We start from the raw sequence: 18,223 nt of genomic DNA, 5'->3' as shown, positions 1-18,223 counted from the left end.
AATGGTGATACAAGTGATGTCCTTGTTCTTTACACATTCTAAGCAACCACGTTTTCTTTTTAACAATTACAAAGATATTCAACTGGGCAAATTAGGAAAAAGTAAAAACTTCCAATTAGCTAAAGTATTACTTAAAATGATCACCAACTATATTCAATAATAAAAATTTAAATGTTTGCAAAAGGATAAAAACATGAAGATAAGTATATGAGCAACGTTAACACACTAACAAAATTGGAATATAACTTAAAATTACCTCCTTGCTTCTCTTTAAAGTTATCTTGATAAATATGGTAGGCCTTGGCATGAGATTTAATAAGTACATGAGCACATCTATAAGGTCCAATTCCAAGCAATTTCATGGCAGGCGCCTTCCACCCAAGCCCATACCCCTCGTAACAAATCTGCCTGGGTTCGTTGAAAGTCATCCAATGCTTGACGTCATCACCAAACAAAGTAAACAAAGTCTTTGCATACTCAGCAAAAATGTCCACCAGTGTTTCGTTCAGCCAGCCTCCGATTTCTTGTAGAGGTTGCGGCAAGTCCCAGTGGTAAATGGTAACAAAGGGCTCTATGTTGTTCGCTTTCAACTCATTTATTAAATTTTTATAATACTCAACTCCAGCTTTATTAATTTGGTCCGGGTATCCTGTGGGTAAGATTCTAGACCAAGATATAGAAAAGCGGTAGAAATTAACGCCTAGTTGTGTTAACAGCTGCACATCTTCTTTGTACTTGTGGTATGAATCGCATGCGACGTCACCAGTATCATGGTTTATTACTATGGAAGTGTTGTGAACCAGACGGTCCCATATGTTCTCTCCTTTCCCGTCTTCGTTCCAAGCACCTTCCACCTGGTATGCAGCGGTGGCTACCCCGAACTTGAAGAATGATGGAAATGTGTGGTTGCTTAAGGCATCTGTATTCCTAAAAAAATATAATACAGTATGAAATGTAATAATGAATGGAGGTGTACATTTTTGAAAAAACACACTATCGTTTTTTTGTAGAATTAGGAGAGAAGTGAAGTAAAATTTATTTGGCCATTTGTCAAATTTGAAAGATAAAGTCTACCTACTCTACTACTGACTAAAGTTTTTTTAAATTTAACAAGAGTAAAAAAAATTAAAATTATATTCTGCTGTGAATTAATATTACTATTTTTCAATTCGGTCAATGAAAAAAAGTTCGGTACAATTTTAGGAGTCATCCCCAATGAACACCTTGTAGTGCTTCAATTAACTTTAAATCACAGTCAAAGAAGACCAGTAATAAACCTAAATTATGTACCAAATTTGGCTCTTCTACGGTAAAGTGTTGCAGTGATATTAATTTTTTCGAAATTTAGGGCCTCACTTTGGGGGCTAATAACTCCTCAGGGGTACAACTTTATATATAGGTAAGTTTGGTTAAATTACAATATTTTAGACACCCCTACATGCACCTGCCCTGTGTCGGTTTTTATGCGGGGCACCCTGTATATTATTGACTTCTACTGTTCTACATGGTTAATTTCAGTCTCTACGGAAAGCAGTGGGGATTCCGATGAAGATAGCTACGAAGAAGGCGAAGACACGCCAATAGAAGCAACAGTTAAACCCGCCGATCCACAAAGCGTCGTAATCGGTGGCATAAGGCCTTTTGGTCCGGTAAATTTTAACGGACTGGATGACTTTGGACCTAGCGGAGAACTAGCCAAGGATATTCCGCGGCTGGGCGACAAGCACAATAAACAAAATGTTACAAGAAAATGCTATTGCAACGAAACGTTTACTTAAACACAATATTCTCTTTGTTTAACTTAAAATTACGATAAAAAACATGAGGTATAGGTAAAAAAAAATTGAAAAAAACTACTTTTTTCGATTTTTTCTTGTATTAACTTTAATTCAATAAGGAAATTACAAATTAGTCAGAATAAATGATAGCTATTAGAGTTTGACCAATAAATTATTCTATTGAAAAAAAATGTGAATGTTATTTATAATTTAGGCTGACACCGCATTTTCTCCTCAAATACTGGATGAACCAAATTTGATTATCACTACAAGAGTATTAGGAACTATTAGAAATTTTGAAAAGTTTATAGGTATAGACATAGACGAAGTAGCACAGAATATAATACTTAGCAACATTCCATTGAACAAAAAATGTCTTCTTTTTCATTTGATTTTATTTAAAAAAGTAGTAAAAATCGCTTTTTTTAATTTAGGAACTTTATTTTTGTATTTCCACCGTAAAAATTTTTAAACTAGGTATTCTAATGGAACTTTTTGTTTTCTCTTGGAAGTACTTTTCAACTTTTCTCTTTTCACTCTACATAGTTAAAAAAGTGAAGAGTAATTCTGTTTTATGTTTTTTTTTTCATTAATGTTATATGTTTTACGAGGGTTCAATTTTTACTTTGCGTCCTAAATGTACATATAAACTGTTTTTTGAACATTAATTGTGAAGTGAAGAGTTGGAGAAATCTTCCAATTTCTTGACGTTGTTTTTTTTTAAAAATAGTACCTTACGTATGTTTACTTTTCAACTGTACAATATTTTGTAAAGAATATTGTCTATTTGCAAAAGATCAATTTAAATGAAGAATTCTGTAGAGAATACATTTTGAATGTATGAATGATTCTCTCTTAAATAGGCATGTACAGGATGCAACTAAAATATTTGGCCAAATTTCAATGTATTTTTATGAAATCTACCATGAAAAAAATTAGTCCCATTGAAGAAGATCCTCGGGATCGTCCAGCCTAATAATTAGTTAATTTGTTTATAAGGCCATAACTTGTAAATTATTCAACTTACCGACTCCAGATTTGGTATCAGTTATTAGACAGTGATAAGGAATGACAGGATGCGATGCCAAAACGTTCTGGTAATAATAACGCAGTTTATAAATGTTTAATTCAAAAGTCATAAACTTCATCTGTTTATAACTTTTGATCTAATCAATATTTTTTTACGCTCGAGGGCTTTTGTAGGTCTTTTGAAAACGAAAAAAAGTACTTTACTGTTTTCTCGTGGAAATGAACGGAAAAAAGTTAAAAGCGAAGAACGTGAATTTACGTAAAAATTATACAATTAATTTCCTGGACTACTCAGTGGCCGAGAGTGTAGCGGAGATTTAGAGAGAGAGAGAGAGGTACAGGAGGGTATATGCTATCTCTCTAAACCTCCGCTACACTCTCAGCCACTGGGACGCTGCCTCTAGTAGTGTATGCTCTAAGGGCTTAATAGTTAACCACTTGACACTCTTGACCATCCCTTGACAAACCTCGCCAAAATTCGTTTGGGTTTAGGTGTCTCTAACCTCAATAATCACAAATTACCCGTCAAGTTCATGTTTAAATTAAAGTTATTATGAAATGCACAGCCACACTTATTTAAATATCATAATTAGTATCAATTTCTTAAAAAACGAAACTGCTCAAATCGATAGAATAACGTGTGAGATATAAAATCATTAAACAAATAAGGCACAGAGATATTGACTCGGTCCAAACCCAAACCCACAAACCTATCTCTTAAGTTCTCGCGAAAATGTCAAACCGCAGTTTTCTCGAAAAAAACTCAATCAATAGATTTATAAAGTTGTTAGCTACTGCCATCTATATTAGTACGTGCAAAATATTGACTACTTACCAGTCTTACTACGATTATTTGAAACACTCCATCTGCTTTATTTTCATTACATGCTCGAGTCCAAAGTCCACATTTTTGAACTCAGAAGTTCTAACCTCTTCATTCCACTGATTCCAAATGAATAGTTTACAACACAAAACATAATAATTCACTTTACTTTAACCGGTAGTTATGCGTTTTAGAAATGTACTTACAAATATATATTTCAATTACTCAAAAATTCGTTCAAGAGAGCACTACTTCACGGCGTCGTTTTTTTGGCACTATGGCTATGAAACAATTGCTTGCTGCTCTGACGACGTTGTGAAAAGTAAAAGAAATCTACTAACCTTATTGTTAATTAGTAGTTTCAGAGATGGTTATTCTAAGATTATTGTAATAGAGAAGTACCACTTTATTTTTTTTACATAACTTAAATTAAACTGAATATATGTAAGTATAATTATATAAATAAAATACATCAACAGACCATGGTGAATATGTGCTAAAAGTCTGAAAAAATTTGTAGGAAAATTCAGGAAGGAAATTTGAGGTTCACTATTAAAGAAAATTTTGTAAATATAAAACTTTCCCCTTAAAAAAATGCTAAGACCTACCTTATTTTTTAATTGGAAGACCACAGCTGCTTATATTTCAATATATTTGCACCTAACCTTACATACGGCTTTCAACTCCAGAATCAGTACAAAAACAAACGTGTGTATACAATGACATTTAATAAAATTAAAAATAGCGATTAACATAAATAATATAAATTACTTTACAGGCTTCATTTGCCAAAGTCCATCATTTAAATAATGACAGTTCTCAACCCCGACACCCTTATTTATTTTAGATATGTCCTCCGTCGAGAGGGTAGTCTTTCCAATCGCTAAGGCGTGTTCTTTTCCCTCTGCCATAATAGCCACAACAGTGTCCTTGGGGACATCAGTCATCTGCGCACCGGGCGAAGTCAATCCGGGACACATAATATTTGCCCCACTTAAAACAAATCTAATTGCACCTTTATCGACTTGCAACATAGGTAAGAAGAAAGGATACTTGTGCAGCAACTTCAGCGTAGGCATCCACTGGCTTTCCCGCTGCCTGAAGAACAATAAATCTCCGCCAGAATTAACTATTATCTCTATGTGGTCATGGCACTTTATTATGCGAAGAGCATCTTTCTTTGGGAGAATGCTGTCAATGTAGCCCTCCAAATACGGGTAAGATTCTATCAGTTTCGCCCGGATTGATTTCTGAATGGACGACTTTAATTGCAGCACACCAGACACGCTCTCCTTCTCGTCGAATTTCTTGAACATATTGCAACTACAACTCGGGTATTAACTGATGGCGGTCTGCACCGTTATCGGAACTACTTGATCCTTTTAAATTGTCACTTTTTATACAAAAATCCATACAAATTATAAATGATATAACCCCACTTTTTACTTTTGCAAACTTCAATACACCTCAGTGACATTTGCAGCAATTGGGAGAAACATACTACCAACATCCAACATTACCTACGTAAATTGACATATCTTTTTACCGAATAATATTAAGAAAGGATAGCTTTAAGTTCAAAGAAAACCACTACTTATTTAATACATCGAAAACGCCCATAAATATAATTCTTCTTCTTCTTCCGAATATAATCATATATGACATGCACTTCTAGTCTTCACGATCATATCCACAGTCATTTTATCTATACAGGGTGTAAAATAAAATGCTACGACAAATTTTAACGGCGGATATACCTTATTAAACTTAATACTTCGTATACCTCACAAACTAGTCTTTAAGACACAGCTTGTCAAAATATTGTTTCTTAAAATGAAACGATGCAAAAAATAAATAATGCAAAGGAAAATATGCTAAATTAGATTTTCACTTATCACTATAAAAAAAAATGGATGTATTAGAAAATAAAATTGTAATAAAAAAAACTTTTAGAGTACATAATAACTAAACTAGTTTTTCTTAGTAAAACCAACTAAACAATAACTACTGCTCAACTAAAAACTTTAAAGCAATGAAAATTAAAACTTGAACAAATACTATACTGTGGTGTCTTCCTTTGGGTTATTAATTTGGGACTGGTAGTTCAGAGCATTCTCATATGCCTTTTTAACAGCCTTCCTGTCTGTTGGTTTCCTAGGTTCATTTACCTAAAATAAAATGACTCGATAATGAGGACCGTTACAAATTTTTTACAAAATATTCCTCTTTTCAAGAAAAAACGTAATATGTAAGGTTTTATTATAGTCTTTCCGAAGTCAGTTGAACATGTAAAAACACGCCTGGCAATAAAATTTAATGACTTTCATAGGCGTCCCTAAAAAAGTTTTCTGCTAAAGCTAAAAAATTAAAATAATTTGTATATAATGTGTAGAAAATTTCTATTATATGTTCATTTGGCCAACAACATATTTTAATTATTTATGTCCTCAGATAATATTATTATATTTATGGTAAATTTCGTTTTGTTCCGTTTCAAAAGGTCTCCAAAATGCCATGCTGTTATAATATAAGTAAACAAAATATCCCTCTTATTTCTCCCTTTCGAAATTGTAATATGAATGATTGATTGATAGAAGGTGCCTATAATAAACTAAAATTACCTTAATCACACCAAATTCCGCATTGCTGCACTGCACTGCTGGGCAATTTGTCAACCACTTGTGAACAGCTGAGATTCATTGCCCAGTGGCCCAATACAGCTGTGTTTTATTTCGTTTGCCCGCGCTCGCATTCTTCAATGGAGCGTATACATTTCTACCACCTCCACGTTTAATTCGATCAGACCTGTATATGGGTATGGCTAAATAAATATGGGGGCAAGTTTTTCAAATATTTCAATGCCGAGTTGCTGCGTCAGCCACCGAACCTGGTACATACTGTCAACGTCTTGGTTCTTCAATTGATATCGGAAAGACTATACAATATTTTGCAACCACGTTTTCGATTGAAATACTAATTATTATTATTGTTTCGATGGGTGATAAAAAACAGAATGAGAAAATAAAAAAATTGTGGTTCCAAGCACATTACATTACGTTATTTTTCTACATATTCAGCATTTCGTTCTAGATATGTGTTGATCACAAACGATTCAGGTTGTTAAATCAAATAAATCTATTCAGTCCTCGAAACTTTTCCGATTCATTGTTTCAGGGATTGAGACGAATAGACCCGTTTCGTATTGATCTTAATGTAATTCATGAAAGAAAGTAACTAAAAGAATCAGTCGGAGCATCGAAATGAACGTATACTAAATCAAATGAAAAGCTGAATACACACGCAAAGACTTATTGGAGCGATAAATTGTACAAAATAATCGTCATATAAATCGTTAAGAAAAAATCTTTCAGACTAATCTTAGAGAGGACACTAATGCGAAGTTTTATTGAATCGAATTATGGTACAAAATTTATCTGACTGTTTATTCGTTACGTCTGTGTCATTCACAAAGATTAATCTCTAAATTTGGTAAGATTATTTTGTCATCGTTGATCTTTCGGAAGTCCAAAAAATCAGAGCAATTTATTTGTTATTCGTAAGTGTAATTTGCTTGAGTGTTCTACGAAAACATGAACAAAAACGACTTTAAACACGTTTTATTACTTGGAATGATGGGTTGTCATTATAAAACGACGTAGAAGAAATAAAAAGCGAACAAAGTGGGTTAAAACTTGGTTATTGTGGAAAGAATACAATACGCCACTAATTCCTTATAACTCTCGTTTTTAATATTTTTATTTGTATATTCTTGTGAGATTGTTTTCCATAAACACGGGTGATTACGATATAAATCGATCAGTCCACTAATAAATTCTTTTGATGCCTTATTTGAATTTATAGTATGTTCTGAACTCAAGACAGAAATTAACCGATTTTACATATCGCGCAGATATTTCCTCCAACACGTACTAACACGCAGATGACGCTCTACAAAATATCGCCCGATAATTCACGACAGATTTATCTGCCGTTTAATCGCTGCGTTAGTGTACGTGACAAAATAATTATTTGGCAGCAATTTATCCGCCAAAATTTTGGTATTTTACAATTTTTCTTGATGACCCAAACTAGCAGTTTTGTCTTTACAATTTATGCTAATCAATGATAAATCGGCCAAATCGGTTGATAAAACTGCTCGTGTATATTCAGCTAAAGATGAGCATGAGAATGTACTGAATCGAAATTAATTCCAAACACTTTTGATATTGTGAAGCAAGCTGTTTAGAACACTCCACATGAAGTCCTACTGCTTGAGACTGACTGTTTTTGACTCTTCCGTTTTCTCAAACAGTTTTTCGAATCTCTAAGAACACCCAAGAGATGGTGCGAAGTTTGAGCTATAAGATAGACAATCCAAAAAAAACTCTCATTGGACTTTTCAAATTGTTTGAATTGTGATAAAAGACATCGACGAAATGATACCATTTAAAAAAAAAAATTGAAAATATTTTGAAATATTCCCTGAAATTTTCCCCAACATTTACAAATTTACAATGTTCCCTGGTAATTCCAGGTTTCCTAGACTGGTATATTCCCCGTTTACAATAAACGGAATATAATACATTTTTATAGATTTTATTACACAGTTTGTCTAAAAATGAATTAATGCACAAATAACAGACTTTCCCCCATTTTAACGCAGATTTTCCACAAAGTGGACTTAGTTTAAAACTCAAATTACTTTTTGGTGTAAAGAAGTTTGTAATTTACGATACCGCTTCTTTAAAAACGCCAAATTAACAAAAAATGTGTTACCTTTGCTTCGTCTCTCTCCGAATCCAACCCGAGAATTTCCAGCTTATCTGCGGGCAACCATTGCCAAGTCCGTTTAGCGTCAAAGAAAAGCACCAAATACACTTGATCTGTATAATTCGAGGATAAATCCAGCACTTCTTGAGGCGGAGAAGGTATCGGAACTCCCTTGTGCACATAACCTAAATTCGAACATTACCAAAATGCACGAAAAAACACAAAAACAACCGTCTCACCTTTCGGAATTTGAGGATCGATTATTAGCGCCGGGTACCACGGGTAACCCCTGCATTTGGCCCAAACCAGCTGTAGAGGCTTCAGCTCCTTCTCGACCGTCGATCCGTCAACTAGATCCGTCGTCGACAGGGCGGTACTGTCCGAACACTCGCTGTCTTCGTCGGAGTCTATTTCCGACAGAGAATGCGAGTAACAGGTCGACAAACTGTTGTCGCTGTCGCTGTTTTCTTCGTCCGTAGTTTGATTTCCTGCGCGGTATACCTTGAAACTATCGGGGACGGAGTCGCGTTCCTTGGATTCCCTGTTCGGGGTGGATTCCGCGGAACGACGGGATTTGCCTTTCTTTTTCCTGCAACGAATTGAAAATTGGAAAGAAATATTTTAGTCGCATCGATAACGCTTACTTTATAGGTGACGCTGCCGATGAGTCGTCTTTCTCTTCCTTGTCTTTATCTTCCTTTTTCAAAGCGGCCTGGGCTTTTTTCGTGAAGAGGACGGCCGTTCTTCTGTTCACCCCTGATGGCGATATTCCTGAAACAAATGATGATAATTAAAAAAATATTGTGTGTTCAGATCAATTGAATTCACAAAGAATATAAAGAATTCGTGGGACGCAGGTTGCATGCATGTGATATCGTGTTAATTCGTATATTTAGAATGAATACACAGACATACTGCTAAAAAAAAAACAAATTTAATACGAACTGTCATGAATTGAGAAATAGACCAGGAAAGGAAACATTTTGAAATTACTTGTTACTGGGCGTGATTTTATTGTTGGAAAGTCTTGGGAATGATAATACAAGAGGTGTCTCATCAAATGGGTCATGAAAAAAGTAGCGTCATTGTTTTTTATCAACAAATAGGTCAAAAATTCGTCATATTTTGTTCTACACGTTATTGTAAAAAAACTATCAATCTTGGCAAAAAATGTTCAAAGACGATTTGATCTAGAGAAACTCGTCTTTAAAATGGGACTTTATAAGTTAAAATTGCTTTATAATCAAACATATTTATTGCAAAATTGAACGGAAAAAGTGCTTTTTCTTTAATTGTTAATAACTTTTTAAATAATTAATAACATCTTACCAAATTTTCCCAAAATGTGAGTATGTATATCTTTAAGAGATGTGCAAAAGATGGGCTTGATTGGTCAAATAGTTTTTGCAAAATTCCATTTATTATCCCATTTTTGCAAAAAAGGACCATTTTCAAATGACTATTCCGGGGGAAGGGTTATGACTAAAATATATATATTTTTTCAAATTTAGTTGTATATAATTGGTAGCAAATAAAAGGCACTTTTTTCCATAATAAACAAATAAAATAACTCCGCGGTTTTTAACTTTGGAAAGAAGTTATATACACCAATTGAAAGCTCGTAAAATAACCTACAAATTTAAAAAAAAGTTTTTTAAATCACAGAGTAATTTGTTATAAACATTAAGACCTGAAATTTTAACATTTCGTAAATGAAGGTTTAAACTTTATGCCCTGTTAATTTTAATTGAATTTGCCCATAATTGATCAATCCAGAGCCCGTCAAAGTAAGGGTACGCGGCAGTAGCCCTTCAGGGAGTGGTGGTGGGGGGATCTTCCTCTCAACCAGGAAAAAACTGACAATGTCAAATTTGTAATATCTCAGCTTCTATGTAACGTAGAACAATCTTTTTTTTAATTTGGGGTAGCTCAACAAAAAAATTACTTCTGGATTATTTCTACCCTTGTAAAACCACCCCCTACCCACCTAAAAATGAATTTTTTGAAACATTTTTTTTGCATTTTTTTTAATTTGAAGTGTTTTAGATAATAGTTTTCAATAAAAAAATATTCTCAAAATTATTTTAACCCTTCAAAATTAATTAAACCCCCTCAACCCCCAAATTGAAGTTGAAATTTATGAATTGTAAAAAAAAATCCACTGTCAGTTTTTATGGAAATATTTTATATATTTTTATACTAATTATAAATAAATATATTAATAATAATTTTACAAAATAATTAATCCTTTAATCAATATACAAAATTAAAAAAAAATAAAAATATAGATTTTTTTGGGAGTTGAGGGGGTTAAATTAATTCTGAAGGGTCAAAATAATTTTGACAACACTAAAAGAACTATAAAACATTTCGAATAAAAAAATACAATATTTTTTTTCAAAAAATTCATTTTTAGGGGGGTAGGGGTGGTTTTACAAGGGTAGAAATAGTCCAGAAGTAATTTTTTCGTCGAGCTACCCCAATTTATGAAATTTTTTAAGTAGAGGATACTTGGTGTCCCTTCAAAGAAAATGAGCCCAAAAAGAATGTTTTAGTCATAACCCTGCCCCCGGAATAGTCATTTGAAAATGGTCCTTTTTTGCAAAAATGGGATAAATGGAATTTTGCAAAAACTATTTGACAGATCTAACCAAGCCCATTTTTTGCACACCTCTTAAGGATATAAAAACTCATATTTTGGGAAAGTTTGGTAAGATTTTATTAATTATTTAAAAAGTTATTAAAAAATTAAAGAAAAAGCACTTTTTCCGTTTAATTTTGCAACTAATTTTTTGTTTATAAAGCAATTTTAACTTATAAAGTCTCATTTTAAAGAGTTTCTCTAGTTCTCTTTGAACATTTTTTGCTAAGATTAATAGTTTTTTTACAATAACGCGTAGAACGAAAAATTACGAATTTTTGACCTATTTGTTGATAAAAAACAATGACACTACACTTTTTTCATGACCCATTTGATGAGACGCTTCTTGTATTATCGTTCCCAAGACTTTCCAACAATAAAATCACGGCCAGTAATTTTCACGTTCTTTCGATGATTTTTCACCTTTATTTCTTGGTCTAAAATAAACCGAATATTTATCCTGAATCTCAGAGCTACAACTGAAGGTACCGATTGTAAAGAATGGCGAAACATTTGCAAGCATTGGATGTGACTAGTTGTACAGACCGCTAAGGGACATCTCAGAGAATCACAATTGCCTGAAGAGCCATTCCGTCCCTAGCGGCTTTAGATCCAATAAGAACTGAAATGAATATCAGGGCGGACCTAGGGGTTCCAACTGTGGGACCGCCCTCACAAGCCCTAGCCCAAGAACAACAAGGGCAGGTCAACCATATAAATTTGAAACCATATACAAAAATAAAGCAATAATTTCAGTAATAATTTTTCATTAAAATAAATTTTTCCTTCAACGCATGAACAAACACGTATTTCTTACTGACTTACCGGAATTGGAGGAACTGTTTTTTATATCGACACTGTCATTTTCGGCGTCCCCATCTGACTGAGAAGTGTGATCTGTGTCTGTGTGCGCCGGCAAACTCTTCCTAGCCTTGTTCAACTCACTTCGGACCAATTTCACCCGTTTCGCTCTCGCCAAACCATGCTTCAATGCCTGGCTTTTTATTAACAGGTCCTCCAGTTTGGACACCACGTCCGGACCAGTTTTACCCTAAGACAACAAAAGTTGGAATCCCGTACGATTACAAATCCGTTGGAGAAAATTACCTGTAAACTTTCCAGCTCCCTGTCGATATCCGAGGCCATTGATTCCTCTCCGTTAACAGAGCTGGAATTGGGCGCGACGACTTCCTTGTTACTGTTTAATAATCCTGCGGCTTCGAGTTCTTTCTTAGCCTGTCGGAAGATGACGCCGCACTGGTCCCTCATTTTTATCGCAGCTCTAAAAGGTAACATATAATTTTGCGTTAAAACATTTAACGCGTCTAGTAACGACAAACGTTACCTGTAAAAGACGGTGTCTCGATTATTGTATGCTAAGCAATTGGCGATCATCAAGTCGAAATCTTTTTCCATGGACGTCAAGTCGGGATAGAGCCCGTCATCGAGTTTCTGCCTCATCGTGCTCAAATCCATGGGCTCGGTGACAACTGAACTATAATCCGGAACCTACAAATACATTTTTTTTTTATGTGAACGTGTCTATAAAATCATTCTTGTGGATGAAGAAATTCAGAACTAATGAAAAATTAAATAATCTTTCTGCTAATAACATTTGATCTACGCAGGAACGCCGGAAGCGGTTAGGTGCTACTAGGGTTTTTGAGGTCGTTGATTACGATGAAAGGGTCGATTAAGCTCTATCACGTCAGGTTCAAGGTCATTTGAAGGTCAAGTGAAGAAAAAACCATCGGAAAAATCTAAAAAAATTCATGCATATGTTTCTGAGGTCGCTGAATCCGAATCCGGCATTTATTTACACTTTGGATCTATCCTAGAAGTCATACAAGGTCACTTCAAGGTCATTTTGAACTGTTTTTGGGATAAAAATGTTAACTGCGATTCGAAAAACCTGAAAAAATTCATACTTATGTTTTCGAGATCAGCGAATCAGAATCTGAGGTCAGTTATATATAGCTGACGTGACGATAAAGGTACAGCCAAAGATTCACAAGAAGTATCAGCTTAAACGTGTCTTCTACGTTTTCTTTCTGCATAAAAGATCAAGAATGACAACTAGGAGACGTTACTACTTAAAACAAGCTGTGGTATTATACTCAGTAAACATACATATGAATTTTTGTACATCTCTTGAAGGTTATTACTCTACTTTACATTGGATTGACCCTTAACTTGAACTGCTGGTTGTCAACCGACCTTGCATTAAGACTCGGGGGCCTAATAAATGTACATTTACTACTTTTTTTAGATTTTTCTGTAATCTATACCTGCTTTACTCAGAAATAACTTTAAAATGACATTGAAATAACCTCGAATGTCCTCTAGAAAGCTTCGCAAGGCTAAACATACTGCAAATTCAAAAGTAGCGATCTTAAAAACATATGTATGTATATATTTTTATGAATTTGTCGGTAGTTATCTCTTAATTTGATTTTCAAATGACCTGAAATCTGATCTGATAGAGGTCAACTGATTCAGTGACATCAAAAATATATGCATGGATTGTTTTTGATATTTCAGATTGCACTTAAAATTTCTATGCCAAATAATTTCAAAAGATATACTTTAATGACCTCTAGAAGACCTCAAGGGAAAAAACAAACCCAGGATTCGAATTCAGCGACCTCAAAAACATATACATGAATTTTTTCAGATTTTTCCCAAAAACCTTAGTAACACCAAACCGCTTCTGGCGTTCCCGCGTAGATCAAATGTTGACTTGTGCAATTTTTGAAACGATAAAACGATGGAGACCAAACAATTACTAATTCAAAACCAAACTTTGCTGCATCTAACGCATTACAAATGAACTGTGTAATTTTAAAACTATGAGCTTAAGAGCACTCTGAAGATTACCCTCTACGTCTGTTCCCTAAATTTGCTGAATTATATCTCAGCTATCAGAATAGAGAATGGATGAAGCCTTGTTAGATTCAAAGAATATGACATACAAAACCTCAATTTGATACCTCTCGAAATGACTGGAATGTAGACCAAAATTCAGAGGTTCCTCAAGGATCAATTCTAGGGCTACGGTTGTTTGTTATTTTTATTAGTAATTTAACTTAATGTGTCAATGTCAATTACTATTAGTTGATTTAAAAAAAAAAATAAGTAAATATATATGCAACCCCTTTTCGAGATGTCACGGACCCCTATTAAAATTTTCTTTTGTTGCAAATTTCTTTCAAAATTTTTTATTCATGGAAGTTTTATATGTGGGCGTGGAAATCTTCTCCCCGAAAAAAAGGTATGGCTTTCAAGCTTCATTATCAAAATATGACCAATTTAATTTTTGAGTCCCGTCACTGCTCCCAGGTCTTTAATATATTAGGGACGATTCAGTGCAATATTATTCAAGGCTGCTTTTTCCGGATGTAAGCGAATATAATGTACTTTTGGTGACTTAAAAGATGAAATGCGACAATCGGTAGTTATCTTTTGTTTTTGAATTTTAAATGGAACTAGTGAAAGTATTATTTATCTGACATTTTGGAGAAGGTTCTTTTTCAAAATTAAAAATTATAAAAAATTATTGCTATCGAGAAAGATATAACAAATAATTTGGATTACGATGATATTGAAGACTTTGTTAATGAAAAATTTAAAAAAGTTGATGTGTGATATGTGTAAAGATCCCGTTTTGACATTTAGTTTTTTTTTGTTTTTATTGAATACTTTTTAATTTTGGTTTTATTGGAAATCTGTTTTATTTTTTATAGGATGTTTCTTATAATTTCTGTTTGTTTTTTTGCTAAAATATATTTTTATTTATTTTTGTCTATTGAAATGTTTTTTTTTTATTTATTATAACTTTTTATTATTAAATTTGTTATTTGTTCAAACAGTAGTAATTTGTATATATTTTTTTCTTAAGGCAGCAAGCAAATGGCCCTGGCAAGATGTTAACGCCCACAACTATATCATTAATAAATAAAGAAAATAAAAGGGGACCTAAGACAAAGCCCTGTAGGACCCCAAAATCAGCTTGGATTTTGATTGACATAAAACCATGATACTCCACAAATTGTTTTCCGTTATCTAAATGAACGTGAAAGAGGATTAAAGTTAAAAGTGAGAATGAGCGACCAGCATTTTGAAGTTTGTTTAGCAGAATATCGTACCCAAATCGGTCAAAACTTTTCAAAAAATCAGTGTAGATAACGTTAACCTGCTCTAAATATATTATATTATATCTAATTTTAATAGTTTTTAAGTTACCGGTTTTACAAAAATAAAAAAATAATAAACTGATACACCCGCTTTTTAATTTTAAAACCAGATGCCTACGACTAATTTCAAAATATCAGAATAATCGCTTAGGAGATACTCATTTCGAGCATATTGTAATATTTCAATTATTTCAGGCAAGCATGGAAAATTCAACGAATTTTTGGAAACGTTTTAAAAAATTGTATCATTTTATAAGTTATGAAAAAAATTCATGTTTTTTAAACTTCATGGAAAATTTGAAATTATTTAAGATTTATTAAATAAAAATTAGCTAAAAATTTAAATATTTAATTTTTTTAATTTTATAGACGAAAAAAAACAAAAAAATTTTAACGAACCTCTTCCAAATCGACGGGCTCGCTGAAAATTTCGTTGGTGTCTTTGGCCTGTATTAAATCCAAAACGTTCCTCAAACTGGCTTCCAAAGGCTTGAGCTTAATGTTCAAACACTTTTCCGAGACCTTCGTATACTCCAGTTTCATTTTCTCCCTCTTCCGCACCAACTCGCAGAGCAACCTCGCCCTCTCCAGGTCTTGACGCAGGCACTGCCAATATTTCAACTGCCGACAAAGCTCGATGGTATCCACGTTGCTGGTATTGGAATCTCTAGGACCACCCTGAGCGCTCTGTAGCCTACGCAGAAGTGGAACGCCGTTTCTAAACTGACGTTTTAATGTCCAGTACGCGATAAGCCTCTGTATGAATTGCGACTTCTTCGTGATGGTTACTAGAGATCCGATTTCTTGGATTCGTTCGGGAGGGATCGTCGGAATTAGAATGACAGGGGCTGAGGTGCGCTTCTTCGCCAACATTTTGCGCGCTTGGATCATTTTCTTTCGGGAATCGTCCTTTTTAGAGTCTCATGAAACAATACAAAAAACACTAAATTGTTAAGATTAAGATTAAGAGATAGTAAAAATCGTGGTCTGATTTGTTTATAATTTTAGCACTGGAGTAAAGATTATAGCCAACTCACCATTGTCTGCGGGAGCGTGAGTGTCACAGTAAGCGATTTTCTGCACCAGCACAGGTTGTGAATCGCCACTGTCTTTGACCGTGTCCATTTTCATATATAACCCAGCTTGTTGGGCGCAGGTGACGTGAAACGCTGAATAGCAACTGCTTTTGTGGCACTGGATACAAGCGCCGACCCCTCTTTGTTTGCAGACGTAACAGGTGAGTTTCCACCGTGCAGCAGGTATTGTTTCAATAGAATCTGAAAGGTTATACTTCATTAACAAAACTTCAATTTAAAATATTTTATTACTTACCAATGGGTTCCAAAAAAACAGTATTAGCGAATCGGACTTCAGGTATCCAAAGGGCGCAAACGACGTGGGCCCACGTGCCTCGATCTGTTTGTTTAAAAGCGCCCCCTTGATTCGGACACAGTACGCAGTCCACTGCTCGACTAGGCGATTGCAAGCATCTAAAATTTAATTCGGAAAATATTAAATTAAACAATTTTTTCAAACGAATGCTTACGTTAACGTACCTTCTACACAGCCACTGCCCTTCAGGTATGTACGGCACTCCGTAGCAATCCTGGTGGACGGCAAGGTTGCACATATCGCAAAAAAGAATTACATTTGTGTTTTGACACTCGCCATCCATGCAAATACAGCACACTGCATCGTCATCAACAACTGAACCAGTATGTCCGTTCACGGAAGCCTAAAAGTTGACTATCAATTATTAGAAACTAAAAATGTTTAATTTTTGTACCTGAAAATATGACTCCTTCTCGAGCCTATCCATTAACAGCTCCAAAGAATCCACTGAGACTGGGGGCAAACCAGTAGCTTCTCGTTTCTCGTTCATCAGTGCCAACCAAGCTGTATCTTCCTCGTCTACATCATATTCAACCTGAAAAATATTCATTATTTATATCCTATAAATATGTTTGTTTACTAATTTGATCTTACCTCACCATCTAGTTCCTCAGTGCTTTTTTCTATAAACCTTATGTACGCATTTGGCCTGGGTGGAGCATCGCAAATATTATAATCTTCAAGTTCTTTAAAACTGGCTTCAGGTAATTGAAGAGCAGGATCTAAAAACGATAACGTTAGACATGTAAGTAGGTGTGAATAATACAACTTACCTGGGGGTGGTTCAGGTTTTACTTCAGGCATTTCTTCATCTGAAAAGTCCTCTTTAGGCACCACTTCCATTGGTTCCGTGATATTCCATCTACAAGCTATACCATTCACCTCAAACTGCACCATTTTTTGAGCTTCCTCAAAAGTTAATGGCTCCGGGACATTTTGTGTCGGAGGTACCTTTGCTTTCGTAACCCTGTTTCTTCCTTGAATAAGAGTTTGTATGTAATTAATTTAAGATTGTAACAACATCTTACCTTTCTTGTTTTTTGGAGTTGTAGGGGTTGTTGGTGGTATGGCAGTTGGATTATCGTGGTCAAAACTTTTAAGATGGTATTGTAGTCCGCAGACTGACTTGTAGGTCCTTCCACACTTCTCTACGGGACACGTATAAGGGGGCCCGTGGTCAGCGCGAACTTTTTTGCAATGCTCTAGTATATCAAAGTCTATTCCCATTTTGGGGCACCCAATTTCCTTCAATGTGACACTGAATAGTTTAATTTTATTTTAAATACAGTTATTTGATTACAGAGAATTTAAAACGACATTTGGTAAAGATTATATCACATTTTATAAATACGAGTCGAGATACAAGTTTGGTTTACGTTTATTTTTATGTTTGTTATTGTTGTCAGTTGTCAATATTACTTGTTGCTAACTTCAATGTGCTCGTCTAGTCCTACCAACACAGCAAAATTCAATGCGATCAAAAGTTCAAATGAACTACTGTATGAGTACTTGCAGAGTAGGTTTGTAAAAAAATACTTAAATATGTCAGTAGCGTAGTTTTAAATTACAGCACATCTCGAGTAGGTAATTTCTAAAG

At 34.3% G+C, this 18,223-nt stretch overlaps 3 protein-coding genes across 4 annotated transcripts in view; 1 reads left to right on the top strand and 2 right to left on the bottom strand.

The window, feature by feature from the left end:
* The window catches only part of LOC108905581, an 8,041-nt gene extending 6,124 nt beyond the window's left edge, over nucleotides 1-1,917 (top strand). For both annotated transcript variants that reach the window (XM_023454328.1, XM_023454329.1), the window contains exon 5: nucleotides 1,519-1,917. In XM_023454328.1, coding sequence (XP_023310096.1) covers nucleotides 1,519-1,778 — 260 coding nt within the window. In that variant the 3' untranslated portion in view covers nucleotides 1,779-1,917. The remainder of the gene's footprint in view (nucleotides 1-1,518) is intronic.
* A 2,424-nt stretch (nucleotides 1,918-4,341) lies between these two features.
* LOC108905559 (malignant T-cell-amplified sequence 1 homolog) lies at nucleotides 4,342-5,130 on the bottom strand. Its single transcript, XM_018708500.1, has one exon. It carries the CDS (start codon nucleotides 4,944-4,946, stop codon nucleotides 4,398-4,400), a length of 549 nt encoding a protein of 182 aa, XP_018564016.1. The 5' UTR covers nucleotides 4,947-5,130; the 3' UTR covers nucleotides 4,342-4,397.
* Nucleotides 5,131-5,556: 426 nt separating this feature from the next.
* Nucleotides 5,557-18,015, bottom strand: LOC108905548 (peregrin). Its single transcript, XM_018708486.1, has 15 exons — nucleotides 17,655-18,015; nucleotides 17,400-17,603; nucleotides 17,221-17,348; nucleotides 17,021-17,161; nucleotides 16,791-16,969; nucleotides 16,567-16,724; nucleotides 16,272-16,511; nucleotides 15,634-16,154; nucleotides 12,387-12,550; nucleotides 12,149-12,323; nucleotides 11,867-12,092; nucleotides 9,045-9,171; nucleotides 8,640-8,989; nucleotides 8,407-8,585; nucleotides 5,557-5,798 (listed from the first exon to the last, which is right to left on the bottom strand). The coding sequence occupies exons 1-15, from the start codon at nucleotides 17,851-17,853 to the stop codon at nucleotides 5,688-5,690; spliced, it is 3,102 nt and encodes a 1,033-aa protein (XP_018564002.1). The 5' UTR covers nucleotides 17,854-18,015; the 3' UTR covers nucleotides 5,557-5,687.
* Nucleotides 18,016-18,223: the final 208 nt, after the last annotated feature.

Source organism: Anoplophora glabripennis, unplaced genomic scaffold (assembly GCF_000390285.2).
Source record: "Anoplophora glabripennis isolate ALB-LARVAE unplaced genomic scaffold, Agla_2.0 scaffold53, whole genome shotgun sequence".
In the NCBI taxonomy this organism is placed as follows: Eukaryota; Metazoa; Arthropoda; class Insecta; order Coleoptera; family Cerambycidae; genus Anoplophora; species Anoplophora glabripennis.
Note: the sequence above shows the minus strand (reverse complement) of the source record. Positions and strands in the feature narration are given on the sequence as shown.

Coding starts and splice junctions, on each gene's coding strand:
- LOC108905559 (XM_018708500.1), bottom strand. CDS start 4,946: ATGTTCAAGAAATTCGACGAGAAGGAGAGCGTGTCTGGTGTGCTGCAA.
- LOC108905548 (XM_018708486.1), bottom strand. CDS start 17,853: ATGGGAATAGACTTTGATATACTAGAGCATTGCAAAAAAGTTCGCGCT. Junction 17,349..17,399: donor AAAACCTGAACCACCCCCAG/GTAAGTTGTATT, acceptor TATCGTTTTTAG/ATCCTGCTCTTCAATTACCT. Junction 5,799..8,406: donor CGGAGAGAGACGAAGCAAAG/GTAACACATTTT, acceptor ATTTTATTTTAG/GTAAATGAACCTAGGAAACC.